The sequence below is a fragment of the Colius striatus genome, chromosome 1, assembly GCF_028858725.1.
Source record: "Colius striatus isolate bColStr4 chromosome 1, bColStr4.1.hap1, whole genome shotgun sequence".
NCBI lineage: Eukaryota > Metazoa > Chordata > Aves > Coliiformes > Coliidae > Colius > Colius striatus.
Genome location: NC_084759.1, coordinates 63,607,215 through 63,631,480, shown reverse-complemented (window position 1 = coordinate 63,631,480; position 24,266 = coordinate 63,607,215). Strand labels below are relative to the sequence as shown.

The following is a 24,266-nucleotide window of genomic DNA, read 5'->3' as shown; positions in this document are numbered from 1 at the left end:
AGGACAGAAAAATCCATACCTACTTGTACAAATTTCAGTACATCTTTGCCACACAGTGCAATAAGATTAGCATTTGCTTTCTGATCTTACCAGAGGGAAGTTTGAGCCTCATTGGTGAAACAGAAAAGTATGCAACAATCAGATGTCAAAAACAAACAAGCCAGCCTCTGAGGAAAGGTAAGCAACTGTCTTGCCATCACAAGGGTTGAAAAGTTAAAAATAATGCAGATATCTGTTTTTCGTCTTCCACTTTCATCTCAAAACCACTCATTCCCTAGTCCAAGTATACTTGAAATCCTTCAAACAATGCTTATTTCTTCTAGACTTTGTTTTTTTTTTTTCAGGGGTGTTCATTATATCTGCATTCTGAATCCTACATCTATTTTTATTATTCTTGTAAGACTCACCTCTATTTTTCTTTCCAGTACTAGATGTTCTAGATATTTAACACGTGCTTTAGGATATTTGTTAAGGCAATTGATGATATCATCTGGATTGATGTTGTTTTTCTCCTGTTCCTCCAAAGGCCTTTTAGTGAAAATCTGTACACCAACCTAGAAAGAGTTAATTGCAGTTAGGACCTCATTGGCAAGCATACTATTATCTTTTTTATTTTAAAGACTTATCTAACAGCACTATCAGATTAGATACCACATTATTCAGGAAGATAAACAAAACAAACCCATTTGGTGTTTATCACAATCTCACTCACTCCTATCTTCATTACCTTCATTTGTAACCTTTGCATTGTCCAGCCTATAAACCTTGTGTTGGGTACAACCTTCACCTGCCACAAAAAAAGTACTGAACAGATCTGTATAAACAGCCTTTGTAGCAAGAAAGCCTTAAGTTAGAGATCAGAATGTTTACAGCCTTATCAAACATGATCTACAGAAGTCTGAAAGAGACTTCAATAATGACCAAAAATAACTTTAGAAATCTGTCATGGCATATAACAACTGAGCTTAAAATTAATACATATTAGGCAGTGATGAGTTCCAAGACCACAGAAGGACTGAGCATCAGCATCCCATGTAACAGCACACCACATTAATAGATGTTGCAAAGCTAGTTTTTAAACTTTGGTGGATTAATTGTTGTAGCTGTGAGGTTTTGTCTTGAATGAAGGCTATTTATTCCACATCACAGTGTAGACAGGTATCACCTGTTCCTGGAATTCTTTTAAAAGAGAAACAGTAGCACTTTAAAATCACTTAACAGTTTCTCTTTTTTTTTAATCTGGGAATTATCTTGCTTAATATGAAAGACGTGCTGTACCTTCCATTGTACAGAATGTTTTCATAATGGGCAATTATCACTATCACTTGTTAACAGAGGGACTCTGAAAAACTAGAAAGAACTGGAAGCTTTCTTCTGTCCATCGCTATTTAACTGGCATTAAATATTCTGAAAAAAATGGTCCAATTAGTCATGAAGATGGAACAATAATAATGAACACCCAAACACTACTGATGTTTTGTGAGAAGTATACCAATGACAAACCTCTTCGTTTTTTTGTAAAAGCCATTCAGAGTATTTCCACACTAGATCTTGGTCTGAGCAGAACGTAAGGAAGTCTACTATATATTCATAGAGATCTGAACGTGTAGAATCTTGGATGTCTCCATCAACTATTTTCACCCATAACTGCAATAAAAACACACACAAAAAAATCCCATATATTATAGTGCTTAAAACACATACTAGCTCTTCAAACTCAACATTTATGTGAGCTACTACAACACTTAGTATTAGCTCTTGGTACTTGGGAACCAGAAAGAGTTCCTAGGAACACCAGCTGCAAGGGACCTCATTGGTCACAACATTTATGCCTCCTTTTCATCAAAGGCTTTTATTGCAAATATGCAAACCAGCAAGGGTTCATCAAAAAGAAAAGCACACCAGGAAGAGTGTGGCCAGCAGATGGAGGGAGGTTCTCCTCCACCTCTACTCTGCCCTGGTGAGGCCACCAAGTAGACTACTGCATCCAGTTCTGGGCTCCTCAGTTCGAAAGTGATAGGGCACTTCTGGAGAGAGTGCAGTGCAGAGTTACCAAGGGACTGGAGCATTTCTCTTATGACATAAGGCTGTGAGACCTGGGGCTGTTTAGCCTGGAGAATACTGAGGGGAGACCTCATTAACACAAGTATTTAAAAGGTGTTTGTCAAGAGGATAAGATAGCACTTTTTTCTGTACAGTGACAGGACTAGGGTTAAGGGGCACAAACTGGAATGCAAAAAGTTCCACTTGAACATGAGGAGAAATTTCTTTCAATACTTATAAATACCTAAAGAGTGTGTGTAAAGAGGATGAGGTCAGTCTTTTTTCTGTAGTGTCCAGTGACAAGACAAGGGGTAATGAGCATCAACTGGAACACAAGAAGTTCCAATGGAACAGAAGGAAAAATTTTCCTGTGAGGGTGAGGGAGTCCTGGCACAGGCTCCTCAGAGAGGGTGTGGAGTCTCCTTCTCTAGAGGTTTCCAAACCCACCTGGATGCATTCATGTGTGATCTGATTAAGGTGAACCTGCTGTAGCAGGGGGTTTGACTGGATGATGTCTAGAGGTCCCTTCCAACCTCTACCATTCTGTGATTGATTGAAGAACATTAAGTATCCTATGAGATTATTTTTATGTATATTATAACTGAAATTTAAAGACACCACATCTAGAACATCAGTTTAGTAATAAATCTTGTTCCTCAAAACAAAGAAAAATACCTTGCATATGCCAAAGGCACATACTGGTTTTGTTGTCCCTATTGGTTTTCTGCTCAGGAGATTACTATTTACATAATTGACTCAAATGCCTTTGACAGTGTTACTGTGATTGATATATGCAAAAAGCCACACAGTAAAGCAAAATACTTAAGGTATTGGATATGATCTGAGACATATATGGTTTTTATTGATCAAGAACATATTATTTCTAGCTCAAGTTTTATAGAGAGGAATATTGAAATAATTTAGTCTGCAGTCTACAGATCGCTACTAGCCTTAGTAACATCAGAAGGGAGGTCCCCAAAGGGATTACTAATCCAGCCAAAACTCCCAGATCTTACAGAACTTGTTCACTGTACAGGTAACACTAAAAGCTTTATTCTAACCTCAAGTGCTGCAGCATCTTGACCATTGTAGTGATACAGGAGACCAAGGGCAAAATATCTGTATATAGAGAAAAAATAACATTAAAACCATTAGATCTTTCCTACCAACTTCATCAAGTAGACTTGATAAATCTGCAGAAATTCAAGCATAAACATTTGTTCTCTTGCTTTGATTAGCATAGAATATGACAAATAATTGCTTAGTGATACACACACAGCCATATCCACACTTGTAGGCCATTTTTCAGAATCAAAGGAGAGAAGTTCTGTCCTAGAAACGTGTCTGTGTCAATCCCGTGTAAGGCAGTTTCTAGTTACTAGCTCCAACTTAAATAATGTACGTGTCAAACTGGAGATGATTCAACAAAACCACCTGAAATAAATGAAACTACTCTAAATCTAACTGCAACCAATGACTAGTCCTCACCACTGTAGTTTCAGCTACCATACCACACAGTCTAAAGACTGAAGAAATTAAATCTGAAGCAGGGACACTACCTATGACCGGAGTCTGTGTTTTATGTATATACTATCTAGTGTTTCCTGCTTAATGACAGTCAATTCTCCACCTGCTGGCATTTCCAATTTGAAGGCATTTGCACTCATCTTAAGCAACCTCCTTCTGGTGATTCAGAGGGAAAGTATGCAAGTATGTAATTTGAAAGTAAGATCTTTTTCCCTGAATAAATAACTATAATTTTAAAGCAAATAGCTGGTTAACAGCTTCTAAGGTAATGCATGCTTTAAGGCATCCCTTCATTCTGTGCAAGTACCAATAAAGCACTTATTCAACTCTCACATTGTCACATGAACAAAAAAATAGCTTTTTTTTTTCTCTCCAAATTTCTACCAATCCTTTACTTTTGTGTCAGGCAGAAACTTTAAGGGAGGACTCCCTATTTACCAGCATAAAGAAGGTATTTCTTTTACCTCAGACTGTCAATTAATACCTTTTCACCGACATTTTTAAATGCTGACAAGTCAGGCCAAGTTGTCTTTTGGACCTGAAAGCACAGAAACTACAAGGACTTGAACTGTAGTATTGGCTCTAGATGCCAATAGCATTTAAGACAATTTTCCCTCTGGTCTCAAAAAAACCCACTCACTTTTTGTGTTTTTCCAGCCAGGCAGCACTATCTGTTAAAAGACAAAAGTTCTCCGAAACTAGCAGATCCAGCAGGCTTTCATGATTTGCTTCAGCATACAGCTTGAGTAAAGCTGTGTCAATATCTTCCTTGTAGCCATTTGCAACCTCGGTGCTGCGGACTTCATTCAAATAACTCATGAGGAATCGTTTGCATTTTGTCATCTTCTCCTGGTCCCCTTGGGTCAGCTGGTTTAGATCCGCGTACTCATGCAGAGGGGGATGAGATCGTATAAATGAAGAGGAAGTAGGCAACAGGAAGGGGTAGAGAGAGATCAGCTCCCGGACGTCAAGCTGGCCGCTTCTGCAATTACAGTGTCAAACTAGATGAAGCAAAAAGAAAGAAAAAGTATACATAGGCACAAAAAAATAACATACTGGGAATGAGTGCTCACATATGCTTAGAGTCAGGACACTAACAGGTTGTCAGTTTCTGAAAGTTATTGCCTTCTATGATGCAGAAAATATCTGCTGAACAAATCTGGATTTCTTTTTTTTGCTATTTCTATCAAAACTTGTTCATCCTTCTTTTTCCTCCTCAAGACATTGAAAGCTCTGAGAATTCAGAGCCTGGCCAACCTTTTGCTTTCGACATCCCGCAGCTGTTCTGTGGCACATACAAAAGTCAACAGAGTAGCCGTAGTGCAGTTCCTAGGACTGTCACACATTCTGAGAGCTAGTATTCCAATGAAGGCAAAAAAAATAGAAAGAGCAAAGCACTTCAGGCAAGCCACAAAGTCTGTGCAAGTGTCATTCTGTAGAAAACAGCAACTTCCTGTAGAAAACTAAAGCACTCAGATCAGGTTTGGATGATGCAAACATTCTACCCGACCCTGAAATACACCACATTCCTCCTTTGACTCACTTTTTAAAGAGGTTCTGAAAACAAATAGTGGATGCTGATTATACATCTAACCCATAAGCAGCAGTCTATTGTTCAGGCATAGGCTTTGGGTGTACATCTATGTCAGATACAGAGTGCCTTTTCCACTTTGCATGTGAAAGGTGTCTACACGTTATCCAGGAGTAAGTTGTAACATGGATATGTTACAGAAAACATTTTTCTTTCAGCCTACATTGAAGAAATTCCTTAAGCATTTGAAGAATGCACATTGTGACAGAAGAATAAAAAGTTTTTTTCCCCACATGGCAAACAACTTCCCAATTTGCACAGCTAGAATGACTCCTCTTCCCAAGTCTTGCTTTAAAAGAACAGCGAAATATGAGGATTTATGTTTTATTTCATTGTCAAACACGTTACTATGAATTAATCTTTAAAGACAAGCATTCCTGAAATGCAGGAATTGCTGAAAAATTAAAATGAAATGACAGCTCTCTGAAAACAACCCTGGTCAGTTACTAGTTTGTTGCAATTCATTCTTATCTATTCAGCAATCAGCAACCTCAGAAAGACTTTCTTTTTCACATCCTTGACTGGAAACATTTCCAAAAAGAAACAAGTTATAACCACTAAGCAGCAGATTTCTGCAGGCAATGAAGTATACAAGACCCTTACAAGTACACTCATCCTGTCCCTACTGCTGTATAGTAACTAAAGCAATGGGGCATACCCCGAGTTGTTAATTTCCTAGTACAGTTCCAAAACCACTCAGGAAATAGGAACTAGTAAAGAAGCTTCAAAAGAAAAAAAAAAAACCCTTAATTCTGCCCTTTAGCTACAAAAATCTTTATGAGAAGAATGAAATTCTGAGAGACAGCAGCGACAGCAAATTTACAAGCAAGCATTCCACTCCAGTAACTGCAAAGCATGAACAACAGAGGATCACAACAAAGAAAAATCTGACCATGAGAAGCCTTCCCGCAAGAAGAGGTTTGAACAGCAAGTTTTTTCTGATTTGTATATAGAGCTCCTACTGCCTAAAGATCATCTCTACATGAAAAAGCCATCCTGTAACCAAGAGTAAATTGTTCATGTCTACTTGGCGGATTTCTGGCCACGTTGTCAAGTATTTGGGGATGGCCTAGGACTGAGATGGAGGTGGATCTATAGATATACATATAACACAGCCACAATTCTGTTATCACTTAGAATTTGTCAGATCAAATCAGTTCCACTCTTACAGCTCAGTTTAAGGTTAACAGATCCAGTTGAAGAACGTTCTTCCTCTGTTGAACTACTTGAGTTTCAATAAAGCTACCATTTCCTTCCTTCTTCAGTATCCAGAAGTGCTGGCATAAGCAAAAAGAACTTAGCAAGAAAGCATTCCTCTTAAGAGTTTCAGTATTTAAGGGCTATGAAGTTAAGCATAAGATATAACTGTATCTTGACAAGGTTATCCAAGAAGGATTATTGATGCAAGGAAACAAGACTTTTAGTTCAATGTAGTAACTTCCCCTGCTAGCCTGTAACTGACATATTTTCTGAAGACAATCTCACTTCATATTTGGCCAGAAGTAGGCTGACATCAGTTCTTGCGGGTACTGCTGCCACTGTTTCATTGCCAAGTCCATCTTTTCCCAAACAGGTGACAAGTTTCCCTTTGGCATTTTAAGACTAAAGTTATGTCTGACTAACACTGACTTGAAATACCTGCAGAGAAATCCATATGGATGGGAGCAAGTGGTTGCATAGACTGCCATTATCTTTCCCATTTCGCCTCTGAGCATCAGTAAGCTTAAAATGCACAAGATCAGTTGAGAGTATATTGGGGAATAATTAAGTATTACTTGAACTGGGTGTTTTCACTAGGGATGAAAAATCAGGGAACCTGGATTCCATAAGGAGTCTTTCAGAGTCCCCAGAATATTCTGAATAGCTTACGTATGGCTGGCCAGAAGGAAAGCATAGGAAACTTTGCTGTCTCTCCTCAGGTGACTTCAGCAATTCATGAACAGTTGTTCTGCTTTGGAGTTGCAGCTTTTAGAGGAAGGGAACACCCTGAGATGCTGACTCAGTTCCAAAATTCATGCCTGGTTAGCATATTTTCTTGTGAGGCATGTTTCTTTCTACAAAGGAGCTGCCACAGTCTTGTTGATTAAAACATATTTGTCAGATGGACTGCCAGTTGGATGGAAGCTGCATAACATAACTGATCTTTCCACATGCAGGAGCGTCCCCCAGGATATATTTCCCCTTTTCACTGCTATTAAAACATCTTTGTGCCACTATCAGCAAGGCACAGGGAAATGTTGCCAGACATGGAATAACAAAATGATTGAAAAGAAAAAAATGCCCAAGTGTCAGCCATAGTCAAACAGTTGCAGAGCTATACAAGTCTGGCCACTTAACCACAACCAGACCACAAAGATACTCTATAGCTAGTACAATCTCAACAAGCTATTTTTATCAAAACTGGCCACACTGAAAAAAAAAAAAGACCAAAAAAAAGTCAAATTGAAAGGCACACAAAACGGGAGTGCTGCAAAGGATTCCTAGCTACGTACAACTTCTACTTCAACTTGAGGTATGCAACACAGCAGTGATCTAGTGTCTGGAAGATTACAAGGAGGAGGAAGATTGCAAGTTGTTCACTAATGTCAAAAATTACAAGGTGATACAGGAAACTGTTGTGGTCAAAAGAAATTACCACTAGAAGCTGTTCAGGCCTTTCCTGTCATTTCCTAATCTCTACTCAGTGTATACTGCTCATTCAAACCCTGTATCTCCCACTACTCTGGTGAGCAGAAGCCAAAATGGCATAGTTCCTCAGCAGTAGTAACATTCCACTAAGCTTTACTTTCCTTGATACAGTTCCATAAACTCAAGGATAACTTTTTTCCTTTACTGTACACACTTAAAACATACAGCAAATTGTCTAATCTTAATCCTGTTCCATGGACTCTAAACTGATTTAAAGTGAACTTGAGCAGATAACAAGGAGAGTTGTTTTATGTGGTCAGCATGGATTCCACTAACTCTTAACAGTGCCCCATCACAGAATGAGGCATGGCTAGTAGAAATGAAATTATCAGGTAAAATAAAGACAAAAAGAAGTATTTTTTGAATAAAAGTGGAGTGCCAAGGACAGTTTGTAAAGGAGTGACTGCTGAAACAGATAAATTGAGAAGGTTAGCACAGACTTCAAGAACAAATGATGTGTCTTCTGTAAAAGGCCTAGCAGAACAACTGTTAAAACTAGTTCAGTAGCAGCATCCTCAAAATATTTTATTGACATAATTGCAGTAACTATGAACTGTAACTCTTCATTAAGAGGTTATTTTTTTTTTCCTTAAATAAAAAGAACCAGGCAATGTTCATGCTGTAAATCACAGCATAGGCTCAATAACAAAGCTTTGACCTTCATGGGCACGAAGTAAAAAAAGCTCCACACATACAACACACAGATTACAAAATTACAGCCTTAATACTACTGTATGTTAGCATACCAAAAGATCAGTTGCATTAACTCTTCAGTTATAAAGTTGTTTCAATGTTTCACACTCTGTTCTTACCACCAACAAAACCACTATCACTGCAAACTCACTCCTGTATCAAAAACCATTCAACTAAATTTTTAAAACCAAGAACACTAACTCCTTATTACAATAAAATAAATCAATAATTTTTTGGTCACACAATTACCTGAAGAGTTCTTTTGCTTCAAGGAACTGAAGCTGTGCAAACTGTATAAAACCTGCTTGCTGCAGGATTCGTTTGTACATTACCTATGAAAGAGAAGGGGGGAAAAAGTTTTATTACGTTTGTTAAGGAGTTATTTACCTAGTGCTAGTCACTACTGCAGTAATTACCTGCCAAAACCACTGAACACATGATCTTCAACCAGACCTGTGAACTGACATGCAAAATAAAGCCTTGATCCGGTACATTTTAGATTACATGTACCTGAATGTACTGAATTTACTGTCCAGACTCAGTTTCTCACACAAAAGTGTGCAAACACAATACTGTTCGCAAGTACTTACTAAAACCAAAGTCAACAAATACAAAGTTTAAGCTTTCTCATTCAAATAACGACCTACATTACATCAATCTGACTCCGCTGAAGCTTCTGCTTGTGGTATTTGCAAAACAAAGGGTGGTCTCACTTGATGAGATAAAGCCAGCTTTCTCTCTGTCTCATCTCACTTCTGCAGTAACCTTGCTGGTGATTTGCATTAGTCTCACCCCCAGCTGACAACTATATTTCTCACTTTCTGCCAATCTGGTTACGGTTTTGTGTGTTGTTTTGTTTTTGCTGGGGTTTTAGTTTGTGTATTTTTTCTTTGTTTCTTTAAACAAAACTACTTCCAAAGCAGTTCAACTTATCTAATATTCAGTACATTACACAACGTACGTAAAATATGGTTAAGGAGAGAAGCACAAGTAAACCGTATGAAAAGCTGTGTGTTATAAAGTTTCACTGTTAAGATCAAGCCTAGACAGAAAAAAGTTCACAAGTTGTTAACTCAAAAAAGAACACAAAACTACTTTAAGTGATAGGTATTTCTTCAATCTGGATGGTCAGTTAGTTTCCACGAGATCAAATGAAACCCTCATTCCCAGTATATTTTCAATGGCAAAAGAGAATTACTAAAAGCAAGGAACCTAAATTGCTCTGGAAAGCATCTACTGTTTGTGACAATATTCGTATTTTGCAAATACAAGTAGCTGCATCAATATGCCCTCAATTTTTCCCTTCAGTTTTCTCATGAATATACAGCTTTCCAAGGTTTAACAGTGTACCTGAATGCTGCTGTTAATAACAGACTCCCATGTTCAATGAAAATACCCAGAGAAATTGCAATACATTAGCCATGTATTCCAGGCACAAACTGCTAAAAAGCATCAGGCCTCAAGCAGGGGAAGACTGATATAGCAAGTAATGATTTTTCACCTTGATTAAAGATTGTGGATTTACCATGAGAAAATCTTGGCTTAAATCTATTTAGTCTGAGCATGCTTTACTAATGGATTATATAAAGGAAATACTTAATCTTGACATTAACAAGCCATTAAAACCTATTGATTTGTAAGGCTGTAGGTCCTGTTTCTCCAGTGTGGAAGAGAGAAGGGCAGACAGGGAAATGCTGTCTCATACACTATTTCAGATAAACATAACAATATAGAAATAAATGAACAACACTTCATGGTATCTTTATATTACTGTTACTATGTTTTACATCCAAGCACACCAATTCAAAATACAGTTAAAGCTGAAAGGGAATTTAATTACAGTAATAAAGCAAACCTATGTCAGTTGTTTGCTTAATAAAATATTCAAAATATGATCAATATTACAGCAATAAATGGCAATCTGTGAACTGATGAATACCAATCTGGTCAAATTCTTTAGCATGTGGGTGAAGGAGTTCAATCTACAACTTATCTGTATCTTGTGACATCAGAAAAGCTTCAAAATCTGGCCTCAGACTTTCGAGGGAGTGTTGGAGTGTAAACATTTCTTGCCCTGCTAACTAGTATTAAAAGTAGGGTTGGTTTGGTTTTGGTTTGTTCGTAGTTTGGTTTTTGGTGGTTGGTTGGTTTTTTTTAAGTCTGTTTTCCAACTCAGTGACCACTACTATTTACATATTTAGTGAATTAGGATATTGGAATTAAGTTTAAATTGATCTAAGACACTGAAAATACTGCTTTAATTTTATAGCCTGTACAGCAATCTTTTCAACACGAAGTTGAAAAGTGCTCATTGATAGTGTAAGTATAGAGTCAATGAAATAGTTTTAAATTTGAAAAGATGAAGTGGTATTCACTTTTACTTAAATGTGGAAATATCTTCACTTGTTTCTTAAAGCCACATAAGAAAAAAAGCTGCAGAGTGTCTATGATAGATGCTTTCCCAACTTTTTAAAGATGCAGTAGTGGGATTGGGAGTACTCATGTTGACTTTTAGCCAACAAGATAAATGCTAGACATTAGAATGTCCTGTGGTAAAGACTATGGAAGCAAGAGACCAAACTGTCTCTGGGAAACAAAATGTTCTTCCTTTCTTAGAGGTTTTAAAAAGCAGGCTAAATATATATGCCAACCACATACGATCAGCTTTTGTTTATGATAGATAAAAACATCTTGAGCTCTTCCATACTCATTTGCCAGAATACCACAACAGGTTTCTTTTAAAGAAGCACTAAGTTACACTCAATCAAAATTCAACATGTTTATCGCTCTATCATTTTTCAAGAGTCACCATAGGACTTTAAGCACTTTAGGCAAATTCTATATTGTCGACTAAATTTACCTTAAAAAACGAGCTATGAAAATGTGACATAAGATTTGTATTAATTTGTGTCTAGAAAACAGGAAGATGACTGATGAAGCTGCAGTAGCTACAGAGTGAAGCTTTAATTCCCTCAACTGTTAGAAAAATTCTGAAGTGGTCAGAATTACCAGCTAGATTGCCAAAAAGACTTTTCTAGAAAGTTTCTTTGTCTATTGGTCAGGTTTGGGTGCAGTTAATATGTTTTTTGAAACTAAAAAGAAATGAGGAAAAAAAAAGAAAAAAAAAAGAGAGATACCTATGCAAGATGTGTGTCAATCTAACCAAGGTCTTCACTACCATCAACCATGATTTCTGCAAACTTCAGTTGTCCTGAAAAATTAATAAGTAGTATTCAGTCATTTCATGGTAGCATGGTAGAAAGACCTTTCTATTGATCTATCAAAAACGATATCCAGCACAGCCATCTCCTTGCAACATCCTTCCTTAGCATTTTTTATCTAGCAGTAATTCTTGATGCTCAAAGACAAAGGAATTTTTATCTAATACGTCAGAGATAAATATGCAGTCTGCCAGGAGTATGGGTTAAGTAACAGGTTACTGCTACTAATGTATGACCTACTTCTAATGACTAAACATTAGCTGCATATATAATTCTGAGTACTTTACTGTTTCAATCACACTATCATTCAGCATTACCAGCAGATAAATATATATATATATATATGTTGATATAATGCTGCTGATATAATGAGATGGAGAATGCACCTATGCGTGCATCAATGACAATGTAGTACTGAACTGTAGGGAAAAAACCCCACGTGGTCAAGAGCTGTCCTACAATGCCACAACTGAGTGCAAGCCACATGAAAGATGGCAACAGCCATTGCAAACCGTAGAAGTTAAAGGAGCATGTGGAAAAGGGGGCATCACACTACACGTACCAGACAACTACTATCACTCTTCTGTATGGATAAATTATAGTGGCTGGATCAAGTGTCTTAATGCTAAACCTATGCATTCCTTCCCACTGCTTGCATAAAATTGCAAAAGGAAGCCTTGAAAGCGTCAACTGCTCATGAGTCTGAAGATATCTATCAGAAGATGCCTATTACCTATCTAATACCTATTAGCTGAAGATTTCTCTTAAGACGGGAGTTAGAAAGGAGTGAGTATGTAATCAGTTAAAAGTATGCCAAAGAAATGTTGCAAAAGACATAGGTAAGGCATGTAATTTGGTTGAATTCCCTCAGATTATGCAAGACTACAGGAAAGTCTGATGTGTTTCCAACAAATCTGGAATGACAGCTTTAAGTATCAGGTATATTAGAAAGTGAACTTAACATGTTACATTTCCAACCACAGATCAGCTCTGAAAAATTGGACTAATGTCTCAGCTAATCCAAGTTGAGTCATTTTAATGTGAGTCAGTGGAAGACTTCATCAATGTAAGCTACTTAATATCAGTTTGCAATTACAGTCCAGAACAACAACAGGCTACTTTGCTTGCAAGTAATACATTTTTCTGGTTTTCAGCTACAGTAATAACTCAAACTAACATTCTTAAAGCATGTTAAGTTAAAAAGAATTTACAATGTTCTTGGAAACAGTAATTTCAGGAAGACATTGTGTACTTAAGATACATGTGAACAGAGAGTAACTTATCCTAAAGACAGAAAAATCCTAAATGCAAGAAAATTTAGGAGAAATGTGACTCTACATCACATATTTTTGATAATGAATTGCAGTTCATTCTGTGGCAATTCAGAGAAACACATCTCCCACACTAAATCTACATGAACGGGAAAGAAATAATTGGAGAACTAGATGTCAACATACACAGAAGACATGGATTACATCAGGCTTCCTGTCCTCACAGCAGGACTTTAGTTTGCTTCTTTAAATAGATTGCAAAGGAAAAAGTTGGGGATGCAAAGCAAAACATGCTGGAAATGGAACTTTGTATTTGCTGAAATACTTTTCAGTTTCAAGTACTTCCAGTTAGCTGCACCTTTGAAAAACGATGAAAAAACTTTTCTAATCAAGCTTTTTACTTCAGTAGCCTCTCACTTTTTCATTCAGGTTAAGGATCAAATTAAAGTTGATACAAGTTTCATGTAATTTAATGACTACTTTTCAAAGGCCCATGATCAAAACTTAAATGACAAGGAATTAGAAACTTCTTGAAACCGTTAAAAAAAAATCTCCTAAAAAAAATTATTTTAGACCACTGCTATTCTTTGCTTTTACTAAAGGAACCAAATCAAATATTCATTCACCTACTTGGTGAGTATAGACCTCAAGCTACTTTTTCCAAGTTTCCATCTCTAAATGACAAATAGAAACAAATACAGTAGAATATGTATTCTAACATAAACCAGAGGTAGAAGGAAATTAGTACAAATGTGTAATCTAAACTCTGATCAAAGAGCTACTAAGATACTTGGCCACATAAAAATCTTAAATATTCAGTCACACAACGGTACAGTATTTTCTGTATGAGTTCAAAAGTAGGATGCATTTTCTTTAGATTCCTCTTAACTTTGAAGTTGTACTACTCTGGAGCTTATGATACAGTGAGAATCTCTGATACAAATGGTAAGATCTAAAGACTGATCTGAAATAAAGTATTCTTTTTTAAACAGCAATAGCAAATAATAACTGAAGTTAGTTCTAGGGCAGCACTGCACTGGATTTCTACCACTAGGTTCTTTGGTTTTGTTTTCAATTTTTTCAAGTGTGTAATTTGAAAAAAAAAAAAAAAAAAAAAAATCAATAAAAAAGCAACAGAACAACATCACTCAATCTTGCCAATGTCACAGCCTTGCCAAACAGTCCCATTCAGCAGCACCTGTCTTTCCTCAGGATGGAAGCCTAAAAGGTATTAGATTTTTTTCTATGTGAACTCCTTCCCCGCTCTCTCTAGTCCTTTGACCATTGGTATACAGGGCCTCACTGTAAAATTCTTATTTTCATGAAAATTAAAAGGAAAGACAGACCTGAAATTTCTCTTTTGGAATATTCCTTCGAGCTCCTTTTGCTAGGACAAGTGCTTCTTCCACTCTGTGGCTAGCTAGAAGATCCTGGATCTGTTTTTCCAAAGGTAGTGGCACCAAGATGTACACACCCTTATTAGTAGCAACAATGACCTTTCCTGGACAGAGCAAAAAGACATATTCAGTTTATATTCTCTACAGAAAAAAACTCTCATATTTCAGAAATAAGCATTAAGTTTTAGTATTTCAGATACAATAATCTAAACAGCATTGAAGTTCTAAACCTCATATTTATTGTTACCACATTTACTGGATAATATAGTTTACTTGTAAATTGCACCTCAGAAATACAGGTATCATGGTAATTTTTTGTTATTTACACCAGATTTTCTTCCACTGAGTAAATGAAACTGGCTAGAAACTTTTATGATGAACTAAGTTTTAAAGGCCTCCATTGAAACTTATTGTCAAGATTCCAGAAAACAAACTTTTAACTGCCACATATTTGCACAGCCTTATATTAGAACACTGTGAGCAGTACATCAAAGGTAGTAAGTTACACACAGTTCATAGTGCTAGAGTTTGTAGCTCCTCTGGAAAAAAATCCAAAATAACAGGAGTGCAATGTATTTACATTCTTCACTGATGAAGAGATCAAAACAAACTTTTGTATTTTTTGTTTAACAACTCTTTACAAAATACACAATTTTAAACCTCTTACAAAGATATTTTAGAGAAGAATACAAAAGCACAATTTTGAAGATGTTAGAAATTTGTCAGGATAGCAAATGGACAAACACCTGCAATTCACCATTATTGACTCATAGCATTAAAATAACATCACTCCTTTGAAAGAAATAATCAAGTTACAGGAATAGTCTTAACCCTGGAGACCCCTACTCCACAATTAACTTGACAATTGGAGAATATTTAATGACCACGTTTTGCTAGAAGGGTAGAATTTTGGATGACAAAAAAGTTCTCCCAATACAGCCTGCAGGAATCATTTGCAATAAAAATTTACACAGTTAACACACTTGCTAGATACTTTGTTTAAATAACTAACTCCAGTGACTGTGCCCGCAGTGACAATTGTTCCATAATTATTGATAGAAAAAAAAAGCCTCCTTTTTAATACCTTCAAAGTCCTGTAGAATGTGACCTTCTTTAAAAGGCAGGGTTTGCTTTTGCTGCTGGTCCAGCATGCTGTGCACAGTAATGAACTCATCATCGAGAGCAACTACATAGGGAAAGCACAAAGCCGCTCCAATCACGTTCTCTGACCAGTGCACAGGAGCGCGCTGGGAAATGCCGTCTACGGTTGCAAACATACCTACAAAAAGGGAAACAGAGTCTGAAGCTCATGCTAGCGAAAGGTTGTTGCTTTCCCAAGATGATGCGTAGGTACCAAGGTACATAAACAAACTCTCAGAACAGATGCAGTATCAGGTGGAGTAATGACAGCACATCACACCTTACAGGCCTGTTGGTTGGTTCAGTTCATTTTTTTCTCATTTACCACAGAAACAGGCAACATTAAAATGCAAAAAGAGGGGAATATTGAAATAAACTAGCAGAAATCATTCAAGTTTAGTTAATTTCAGGACTTTTTTAGAAGAATTGTGCCATGTAGTTTGGAATTCATTTCAAAACAATATTTAGTGAGACCCACTATTCAAACAATAGTGCTTCAGCGGGAGCTGCAGATTTGCACAGCCTAACTTATCTGGCAGTACAGGCATATTTGTCCTCGTAAAACATCTGAAGAGCATTTTAATTGACAATCATTTATACTTCTTTGCTTTTGCCATGGCAAAACTGTTACAGAACAAAGGTCCAGCTCCTTGGAATGGGGTCACCTCTTGTGAGGCATCTGTGTTGTCAATCATCAGAAACAAATGCAGAGGCTGCATACTGAGTAGAGACTTGTTTAGTATCCCAATGATACTTCCTATACTGGCTTCAGAAACACTATATTAAATCCTCAATTAATTTATGTTTTTCTTTGTCATTGTCTTTCCTCCTGTCTGTTCTGTCCCCCTTCCTCCTGCTTTAACAGAAGTTTGACTTGTTTTTGGACCATACATCTCTGGTTCTACTTAAGCAACTTACTATTCCCCAGTTCTTCCTCAGACATTAACTGAAGGAAAACTGTCAGTTTTGAGGCCTAGCTCAGCAACCCTTCACCAGCTGAGCCATAATGAAACATGATGTCAACTTCTGTTCTAAACATGAATGAATATCCCTTAAAATCAGTATTCTCATGCCACTCAAATGACACATCTATTACCACTGTTCTTTGGCAGGAATGAGCCTCTTGACAGCCAGCAGAATAAGTCTGAGTTCTAAAGGACAGAGAAGGTTAAAAGATTATGTTATTCAGTTTACAAAATTGCTTCCAAACATGCAACAGTAGCTGGGTGGGAGAATCATCTTGGAACTAAAAAAAAAAAAAAAAACAAGGAAAATAGAAAGCTGTAGATTTTTACAGAGCTAGGATATAGAAACTAAGTTTCTGGATCCTCTATAGTAGCTTGGAAATGACCAGCCCTTTACCTTCACTAAGGGTACAATACAAAATAAACATTTCACATGTAACTGCCAGCAAGTAACGCTATTTGATTTTTCACTATAATGATCAGCTCTTCAATCAGAACACCTTACAGAAAATAGGGGTGTTTTGGTCATAATATGTCATTTCTCATCTACTTTATAGATTTTTATATTCTTACAGATCCAAGTGGAAACCTCTGCCAGGCAGACCGCACTATCTCTTTTTAATGCCTTCCAGTTGTTACTCCGTGCTATAATCTGATTTCAAAAAGTGGGAGAAAACTTGAATTAAATACATACATAGTGTAAATTCAGGGGTAATTATCTTCAAAACATTAATTCTTAGCATTTTCTATTTCTATGATCTTCTAAAAAATTTCATTAAAATTTGCTTTTATTTTCTTTTTAATGACAGATTTCTTTTGTAGATAACTTTTAAAAAATCATCTATGGAAGTGAAAGGATATGTGGAGCAATGCACAGTACTTTTACAAGTCAATGTCCCTCCACATCCTTCTGCCCTCAATAGCTATGGCTTCTGTGTATAATGATGCATTTTCTGTCGCCATCCAGCCTCACTGAAGGATAATGCTAAACATGACAAGTACAATGAAAAACTGTGTCCTTTTTATAGTACAGGAATGTGTTTGATGATACAGGGATGAAGCCAGTAATCAATTTCATATTAAAAATGCATATGTCATCCAAAGGTTAAAGAATTACCCAAAATAGAGCTACATTACTTTTAGAAACAAGAGATCTAGAAATTTACAGAATCATAGAATAACTGAAGTCAGAAGGAGTTTCTGAAGGACATTCAGCTCAGCCCTGACCCCCAAAAGCAGGGCCAACTTAGATCAGGTTATTCAGGACTTTGTGCAATAGACTGGAGATTTTGTTTATTTGTTAGTTTTAAAATAAAAACCTTCTTAGGGAAGATATCTATAAAATGGAAATAAAACTTCCTTATTATTACTATTATTACTTGTTGAAAAAGGAATATGAAAGCTTTCAGTTATCAAATGTTGACAGCACGAAGAGTGCTACGAGTAAGTGACAAGAAGGGGACACACTGCTTGCTGTTGACTACCCTGCTTTATGTAGTGTTGTCAGCTATGACAAAAGGCATTGCAGAACCTTCTAGAAATCATTTTGCTTAGTACCCATATGCTTGTTATAAGGCTCAGTTCTCCAACTTCATTTACAGTCCAGTCAACCACTATACAACTGTTCAAACCATGCAACACTGAGAAGAATTTATTCTGGAAAAGCAAAAGAAATAAACTAAACTTACATATTTAAAATCTTTAGATTTTTTACTCATTAAAATAACTGAATTACTGAAGCAGGAAGGGACCTCTGGAGACTGTCTAGTCTAACTTCCCTGCTCCAAGCAGGGTCAACTAAAACAAGCCACACAAAACCTTGCCTAGTAAGATTTTGAGTTCTTTAAGAACAGAAACTCCACATCCCCTCAAAGACCCGTTTCCTGGTTTGACTATCATCACAATGAGGAATTTGTTTTCTCATGTTTACATAGAATTTCCTTTATTTCTGTTTGTACTGACTGCCTCTGATCCTCTCAGTGGATACAATACCACTGAACAGAGTCTGGCTCTGTCTTCTTCACCTCTCATCCCCCCAGCATTTAGACAAGACGTCTGCAAGCATTTTTTTTTCCAGATGGAACAGTCCCAGCTTTCTCAACCTCTTCACATTTGAGGCTCTCCAATCATTGTCTTTCTAGTTCTTCAGTGGATTTACTCCATTATGTTTGTGCCATTCCAGAGAGCCCAGAACTGAATCCAGTACTCCAAACATGGTTAGTCCCACTAGGGCTCATGGAAAAACTGCCTCTCTTAAACTTGCTGGTAGCACTTTTCCTAATAGAATCATTTAGATTCGAAAAGATCCTTAAGATCATTGAGTTCAACTGTTAATCTAACACTACCAAGTACACCACCAAATGTGGTCCAGCATGCCGTTGAACTTTTGTCACAAGTGTACATTGTTGACTTGTGGTCACTTTGCCCATCAGAGCATGCAGATCCCTCTCTGCAAAGCTGCTTTTCAGCTGCTCAGCCCCCACTCTTTTACTTAAACATGAGGTGGCCTCTCCTAGATGCTGAACTTTGTTGTTTTGTGTAGACTTCCTTGTATGCATACACCTGAAGCACAGCCTCTTCAGCCTTGTTTGTTGTTTATCAAGTCTCTCACCCACATCACCCTACAATCTTTGTCAAACTCAGCCTAACATCACCATTTCTAGGTGAAATACTCTTCACTAGGTTGGTCAGTCTGTTGGCAAAAACACTTTTGCCTCATTTGGTCTGGTGGATTCCATCTCTTCCTTAAACAGGGATCCATAAAAAAAAAAAAAATCCCCCATCAACACAAGCTGTGCAATCAGTTGGTGACCTGGATAATCCACCCACTTCCTCCCCAGGCTGTTCTTCCTCACCAGCAGGACTGAGAAGAAAACCTCCACCTCCAATATGAAGAAGTCTCTCACTACTGCTACTTGCTAATTCCAGTTGGTGCTACTGCACTGTACAGGCTCATATGATTTGCTGGACAGAGCTTCCGGCTTCTCGTCTGCTACTGTGAGCAGTGATCATAGTCTATTGATGCAGATCTGCAGGCAGAGAAGGAAATTTCTTCCTTTTATGAGAAGTCAGAAGTTCCCAGCCTTTGCCATCACAGAATACATAGAGACTCAGCCTGCATCTCCCTCTATACAGCTGGATGTTCAAGCTCACGCCTAAGTATTGGAGAAGATTCCATTTCCTTTTTGTCATCTCTGATACTGTGTGCACTCTGCTGACTTCTTCCTGCATCTCCCTTAGGTATCAACAGAAATCCTCAGCCATACACACATCTCCTGCAGGCAAGGACAAAATTTCTCCTTGCCCCAGTCTCCACATGAGGTGTACCTTCAGCTCAAGACCTGAGAAGTTGCACTCTCCCTTGTAAGTTCAGTCTGAGTTGAGGCCTTTCACGTTTTGGGGCAGTTGCTCCAACTAGTGATAGGAAGCATGCTGTGTTCAAATGCAAGAACTATTGGCTGAAAACTTTAAAAATTTAGGCCTCTGTATGGCAGGAAATCTGATTAGAAATACACATCAAGGGCTTCATGAAATTAAAAACTTCATTTTGGTAAGCAGAGTTTCACACATCATTAGAATTGATTTTTCAATTCTGAATGAATGACTGGCCAGAATATGCATAAAAAATGAAGTTTTTCCTCGCTTTGAAATAATGAGTTATATACTAACTGTGAGTAGAGTCAACAAAGTACCAAATGCCTAAGTTTATGGATCAACTATGAACAATTCTAACAGTTTTCATAGAATCATAAAATCATAGAATCATAGAACAGTAGGGGTTGGAAGGGACCTTTAGAGATCATCTAGTCGAACCTCCCCAGTTTTAAAGGCAGAGTCCATGTAAGGAAAAAGGTTATGTACCCAAGAAGTTCAAAGATGGTTTTGAGACACAACCACTTTAAGCAGTTGCTTTCTGCCGTTCTAAATTCCAGTCTGAACTCAAAAGTCAGTTAAACTAAAACAATAAAAACGCCAATTAAACTTCAAACACTATAAGGACAAATATATTAAAGTAGAATATATCCACCTCAGCAAGAAAGGCTGAACTTAGCATAGATGCTCTACCAAGTGCCAAACATGTCTTAACCAATAAGATGTATAAAAGCAAACCAAAACTGGAACTGACGACTTCCATCAAGCCTTTTCAAGTCTATTGACTATAAAGCAAGGCCTACCTCAACTGCCACGATACACGATGCTTATATGTTATAGAGGTGCTCAACCAGCTTCACAACTTTGAAGAGACGAGTGTTAAAAACACTAAGAATTTTACCAAGGAAGAACAGTAAGATGGATACTACTAGTCAAAACAACAGTGGGGAGGGAATAGAGAACATATAAATTAAAAAGAAAATATCCCAAATCCACAAGCTAAATTAGGCAATGAAAAGCTATACCATCCATAGCAAGCAGTCTTCCTGACATTTCTGAGCAAGTGCAAGATAAGATTTTGGTGGTATTAGGAGGAAAAAGGAAGTTTATAGTATGTTTAGAGCTACAAAAATGCATTTGCTTAAGATATCACATACCCGATCTTCTAAATCAAAGACAATCTACTTACAGAAGTATGTTTGATTTAATGAGTAAAGGTCTTACTGTATAGCTGTCTTCCAGGACACCACATGAAAGCAAAAGTCAGGCTAAATAAAATTCTGCTTCTGACTAAATACAATTAATGCTTTTGAAAACGTATGTATTCTTAAATCAAACAGGAAAATAAACACCTGAACAGAATCTGGTTTGACATACCTAAAAAGATAAAGGTTAAAGTAAGAATGGGATCTCCTCACAAACACGTCAAAGGGGAATACTTTCAGACAATCAATTCATTAACTTTCATAGCACTGCTAAAATGGTTAACATCCACAAATAAAGCAACTAACAGTTTTAAAAAGTGTGTAACCAAGATGACTTATAAAAGCCCTATGTCAGAAAAAAACAAGTTGGTTTCTGATATTCTAATGAGTCTCTACTTTTCAAGAAAAACTGGTAAATTGATGTACATTTCACATTCCAGTCACAAGACAAAGCTTCAATATAAACAACTGATTGCACTCATGCTTTTCTTTGAAATTTATATTAAAAAGCCAAAACTCATGCAGATCCCTGAATTAAGGGCCTAAATAGTTGTGGTCTTTGTGTCATACTATTCCTAATGTGTCAAGGAAGACACATGAACTGCATCTCCTAAATAAAGTGTCAGATGGCAAACAGCATGAAAGCATTCTGCCTGTGGTCTGTCAGCTCTGGGATACTGCAGCTTTTCCAAAAAAAGCTCAAGATTACTGACTTCAGAGTATACTGTTGCCTTAGATTACAGATTGTCCTTACAATCATCTGTCTGTTAGACAAGAGCATTATTTCACATGACCAAGTTTTGGGTTTTCAATAATTTAAACTATCATTTTCTGTAACACGTAGCTTAAAAATACTACTAAAATCAAATTAAGCACACTGGAGCATAACACCTGGGTAGCATCTGACAACATCTACAGTTTGAATGGAGTTTATTTCTACAAGAATTAGGACAGTTTACTTCCACTAACATTTCTTACTAGCACTGTATTACAACATATCTGTTTGTAAATCTGTTATAATCTATAAAATAGACTTTGTGTGAACTTCTCTGAATAGCAATAGAATAAAAAAATTGCCTACACAAATTGAAAAATTTTACAGCAACACGAGGCTTCTCAGACCCAGTCTGGAAAGAGCTCATCAGCTTCTGAAGTTTCACTTGCTACCAACCAACTTTACTCTGGGCTGCACAATACTGCTACTGTTAGCTGTCTATACAGAAATGAAGCTTTTATAGAGACAAGATACAAATAATCAGATTTCTGTGCATAAAAAAAGCAAGAGTTATAATAATACTGAGGACCAAAAAAATTTACCATCTACCTTTTTATCCCAACGTTCTAGTATAGCCCTGTGAAGAAAATCATTATTGTGCACAACAATTAAGATTTTTTTTCCCAAACTGAGAAAACTTTAGAAAAAGAGGTTAAAAAAAAGCAGCAAAATATTACAATCCTTAGTCTCACCTAGGCCTCCAGGGCCAGCCAAGAGAAACTCTTGTCTGCCTATCCTTTTCACAATTGGTCGTTTTTCATCACTGCAATAAGGAAATAGATCTTGGGAGACGCCGGTATTATAATTCAAAATGATATACTGCGTAGTAAGGGCAAGACATAAATAATAACCGTCTACAGCCACAGCACAGGGTTGCTCTGGAGTAAACACTTCCTTCACTATTTGGACTCTGTCTTCAAACACCATGAACATTTGAATGGTCCGTCGTTTCACCGAGATGATGCAAACTTCGACGCAGAAAGGGTCCCCACTCACAGGGTTTTCATTTAACGTGAACGCAACAGCTCCTTTGATTCTAGCGCCCGTGGGGACAGGTTCCAAGTTCATCATGTTAACTAGTGTTATTGTGTTGTCACAAAGCACGAGAAGCCTAGTGAGGGCAGAGGCTGCTTTTAACTCGCTCACAGGTTTCTTAAAGCCCAGGTATTTATGCAGTTGCTTGGTGGCAGCAAAAGTTATTTTTCCAGCTGGTGATATCTTTTCATCCAACAGAAAGTGATAGATAAAGCAGTCATTTGTTCCGATATAGAGGTTCTTTCCACAACACTCAATGCATTCAATGTTGATGTAATTTCTGTCTCCCATTAACATCTCCCGCTCAACAGCAGAAACGAGCTTGAAAGCTTTAACACTCATCGTGTCTTCTGGGTGACCTGATTAAAGAGAAAAAAGGCCCACTATTTACCTCCACACACATAATCAAATATCAGAGCTAGCAATTTCACATTCACAGACACAATAACTTCATTGTTGTATTTTTAATAGCCTATACTGTATTTCCAACCTGATTACACAAGCCAGAACGAGCACATTAATAATTAATTGAATTGTATGCTTCCACTTCAAGACTATTCTGAAGCAGATTCACAATGGCACTCTGCTATTTTGAAGAGATGCTTTCTCTACAAGTAACCAGCATATTATTGGCCATCTCAGACACTCTGGCACTATGAGTGGCTCCTGCCTCTACTTGGTGATCTATAAACCTGTCGTGGAAAGGTTTCTATCACCTGTAAGTGAATATATATACAAGCTTGGGCTCCCAGACTTCCAGGAAGCCACAAGGCATTCAGTGCTACAAGTTAACACCTCATGTTGCTTTATTCTCAGTCTCGGCCTATTAGTACATAGTCTCTTAGCAAAATATCACAGGAATAATTCATTAAGACATACCTTACATTCCTTACTCTCCAGCAATCAGAAACGCATAACTCAAGCTACTTAAGTAATAATTTACACAAAGTACCACGCAACTCACAACAAAAATCATTGGTTTGTTTGTTTTTTTTATATCTGCAGAGTGCCTGTTTTATTCAGTTGTACTTACACCTTGTATCAGGCTATATGCACTGGCAATTACAAAGCACATCAACACAGCAAATTTGGAAACATGGTCCCCAAAGCCTTCATTAAACTTAAGGTGCAATGTCACAGAAATTGAAAGAGTTTCTGTCCTCTACTACCACAATTGTTCCAAAAGTGTATCTAGAAGTGTCTGCACTTCTAATATTCATTCTAGAAACTCTACCTATCCTTTTGCAATCAAGTGCAAAAGCACTTGAAGCAATGAATAGTGTTTGAAAACCAGTCTAATATTACTGTACTCCAGATTTGTGTTATTTTTATAAGAACTCAGC

General features: G+C 37.1%; 1 protein-coding gene across 3 annotated transcripts in view; it reads right to left on the bottom strand.

Annotated features, from left to right (window-relative positions):
* TGFBRAP1 (transforming growth factor beta receptor associated protein 1) overlaps positions 1-24,266 on the bottom strand; it is a 35,286-nt gene that overhangs the window by 8,280 nt on the left and 2,740 nt on the right. For all 3 annotated transcript variants that reach the window (XM_061997373.1, XM_061997366.1, XM_061997381.1), the window contains exons 2-9: positions 22,581-23,282; positions 15,516-15,710; positions 14,381-14,535; positions 8,792-8,874; positions 4,211-4,552; positions 3,105-3,162; positions 1,504-1,647; positions 408-554 (exon numbers count right to left, since the gene is read on the bottom strand). In XM_061997373.1, the coding sequence (XP_061853357.1) occupies positions 408-554; positions 1,504-1,647; positions 3,105-3,162; positions 4,211-4,552; positions 8,792-8,874; positions 14,381-14,535; positions 15,516-15,710; positions 22,581-23,265 (1,809 nt within the window). In that variant the 5' untranslated portion in view covers positions 23,266-23,282. The remainder of the gene's footprint in view (positions 1-407; positions 555-1,503; positions 1,648-3,104; positions 3,163-4,210; positions 4,553-8,791; positions 8,875-14,380; positions 14,536-15,515; positions 15,711-22,580; positions 23,283-24,266) is intronic.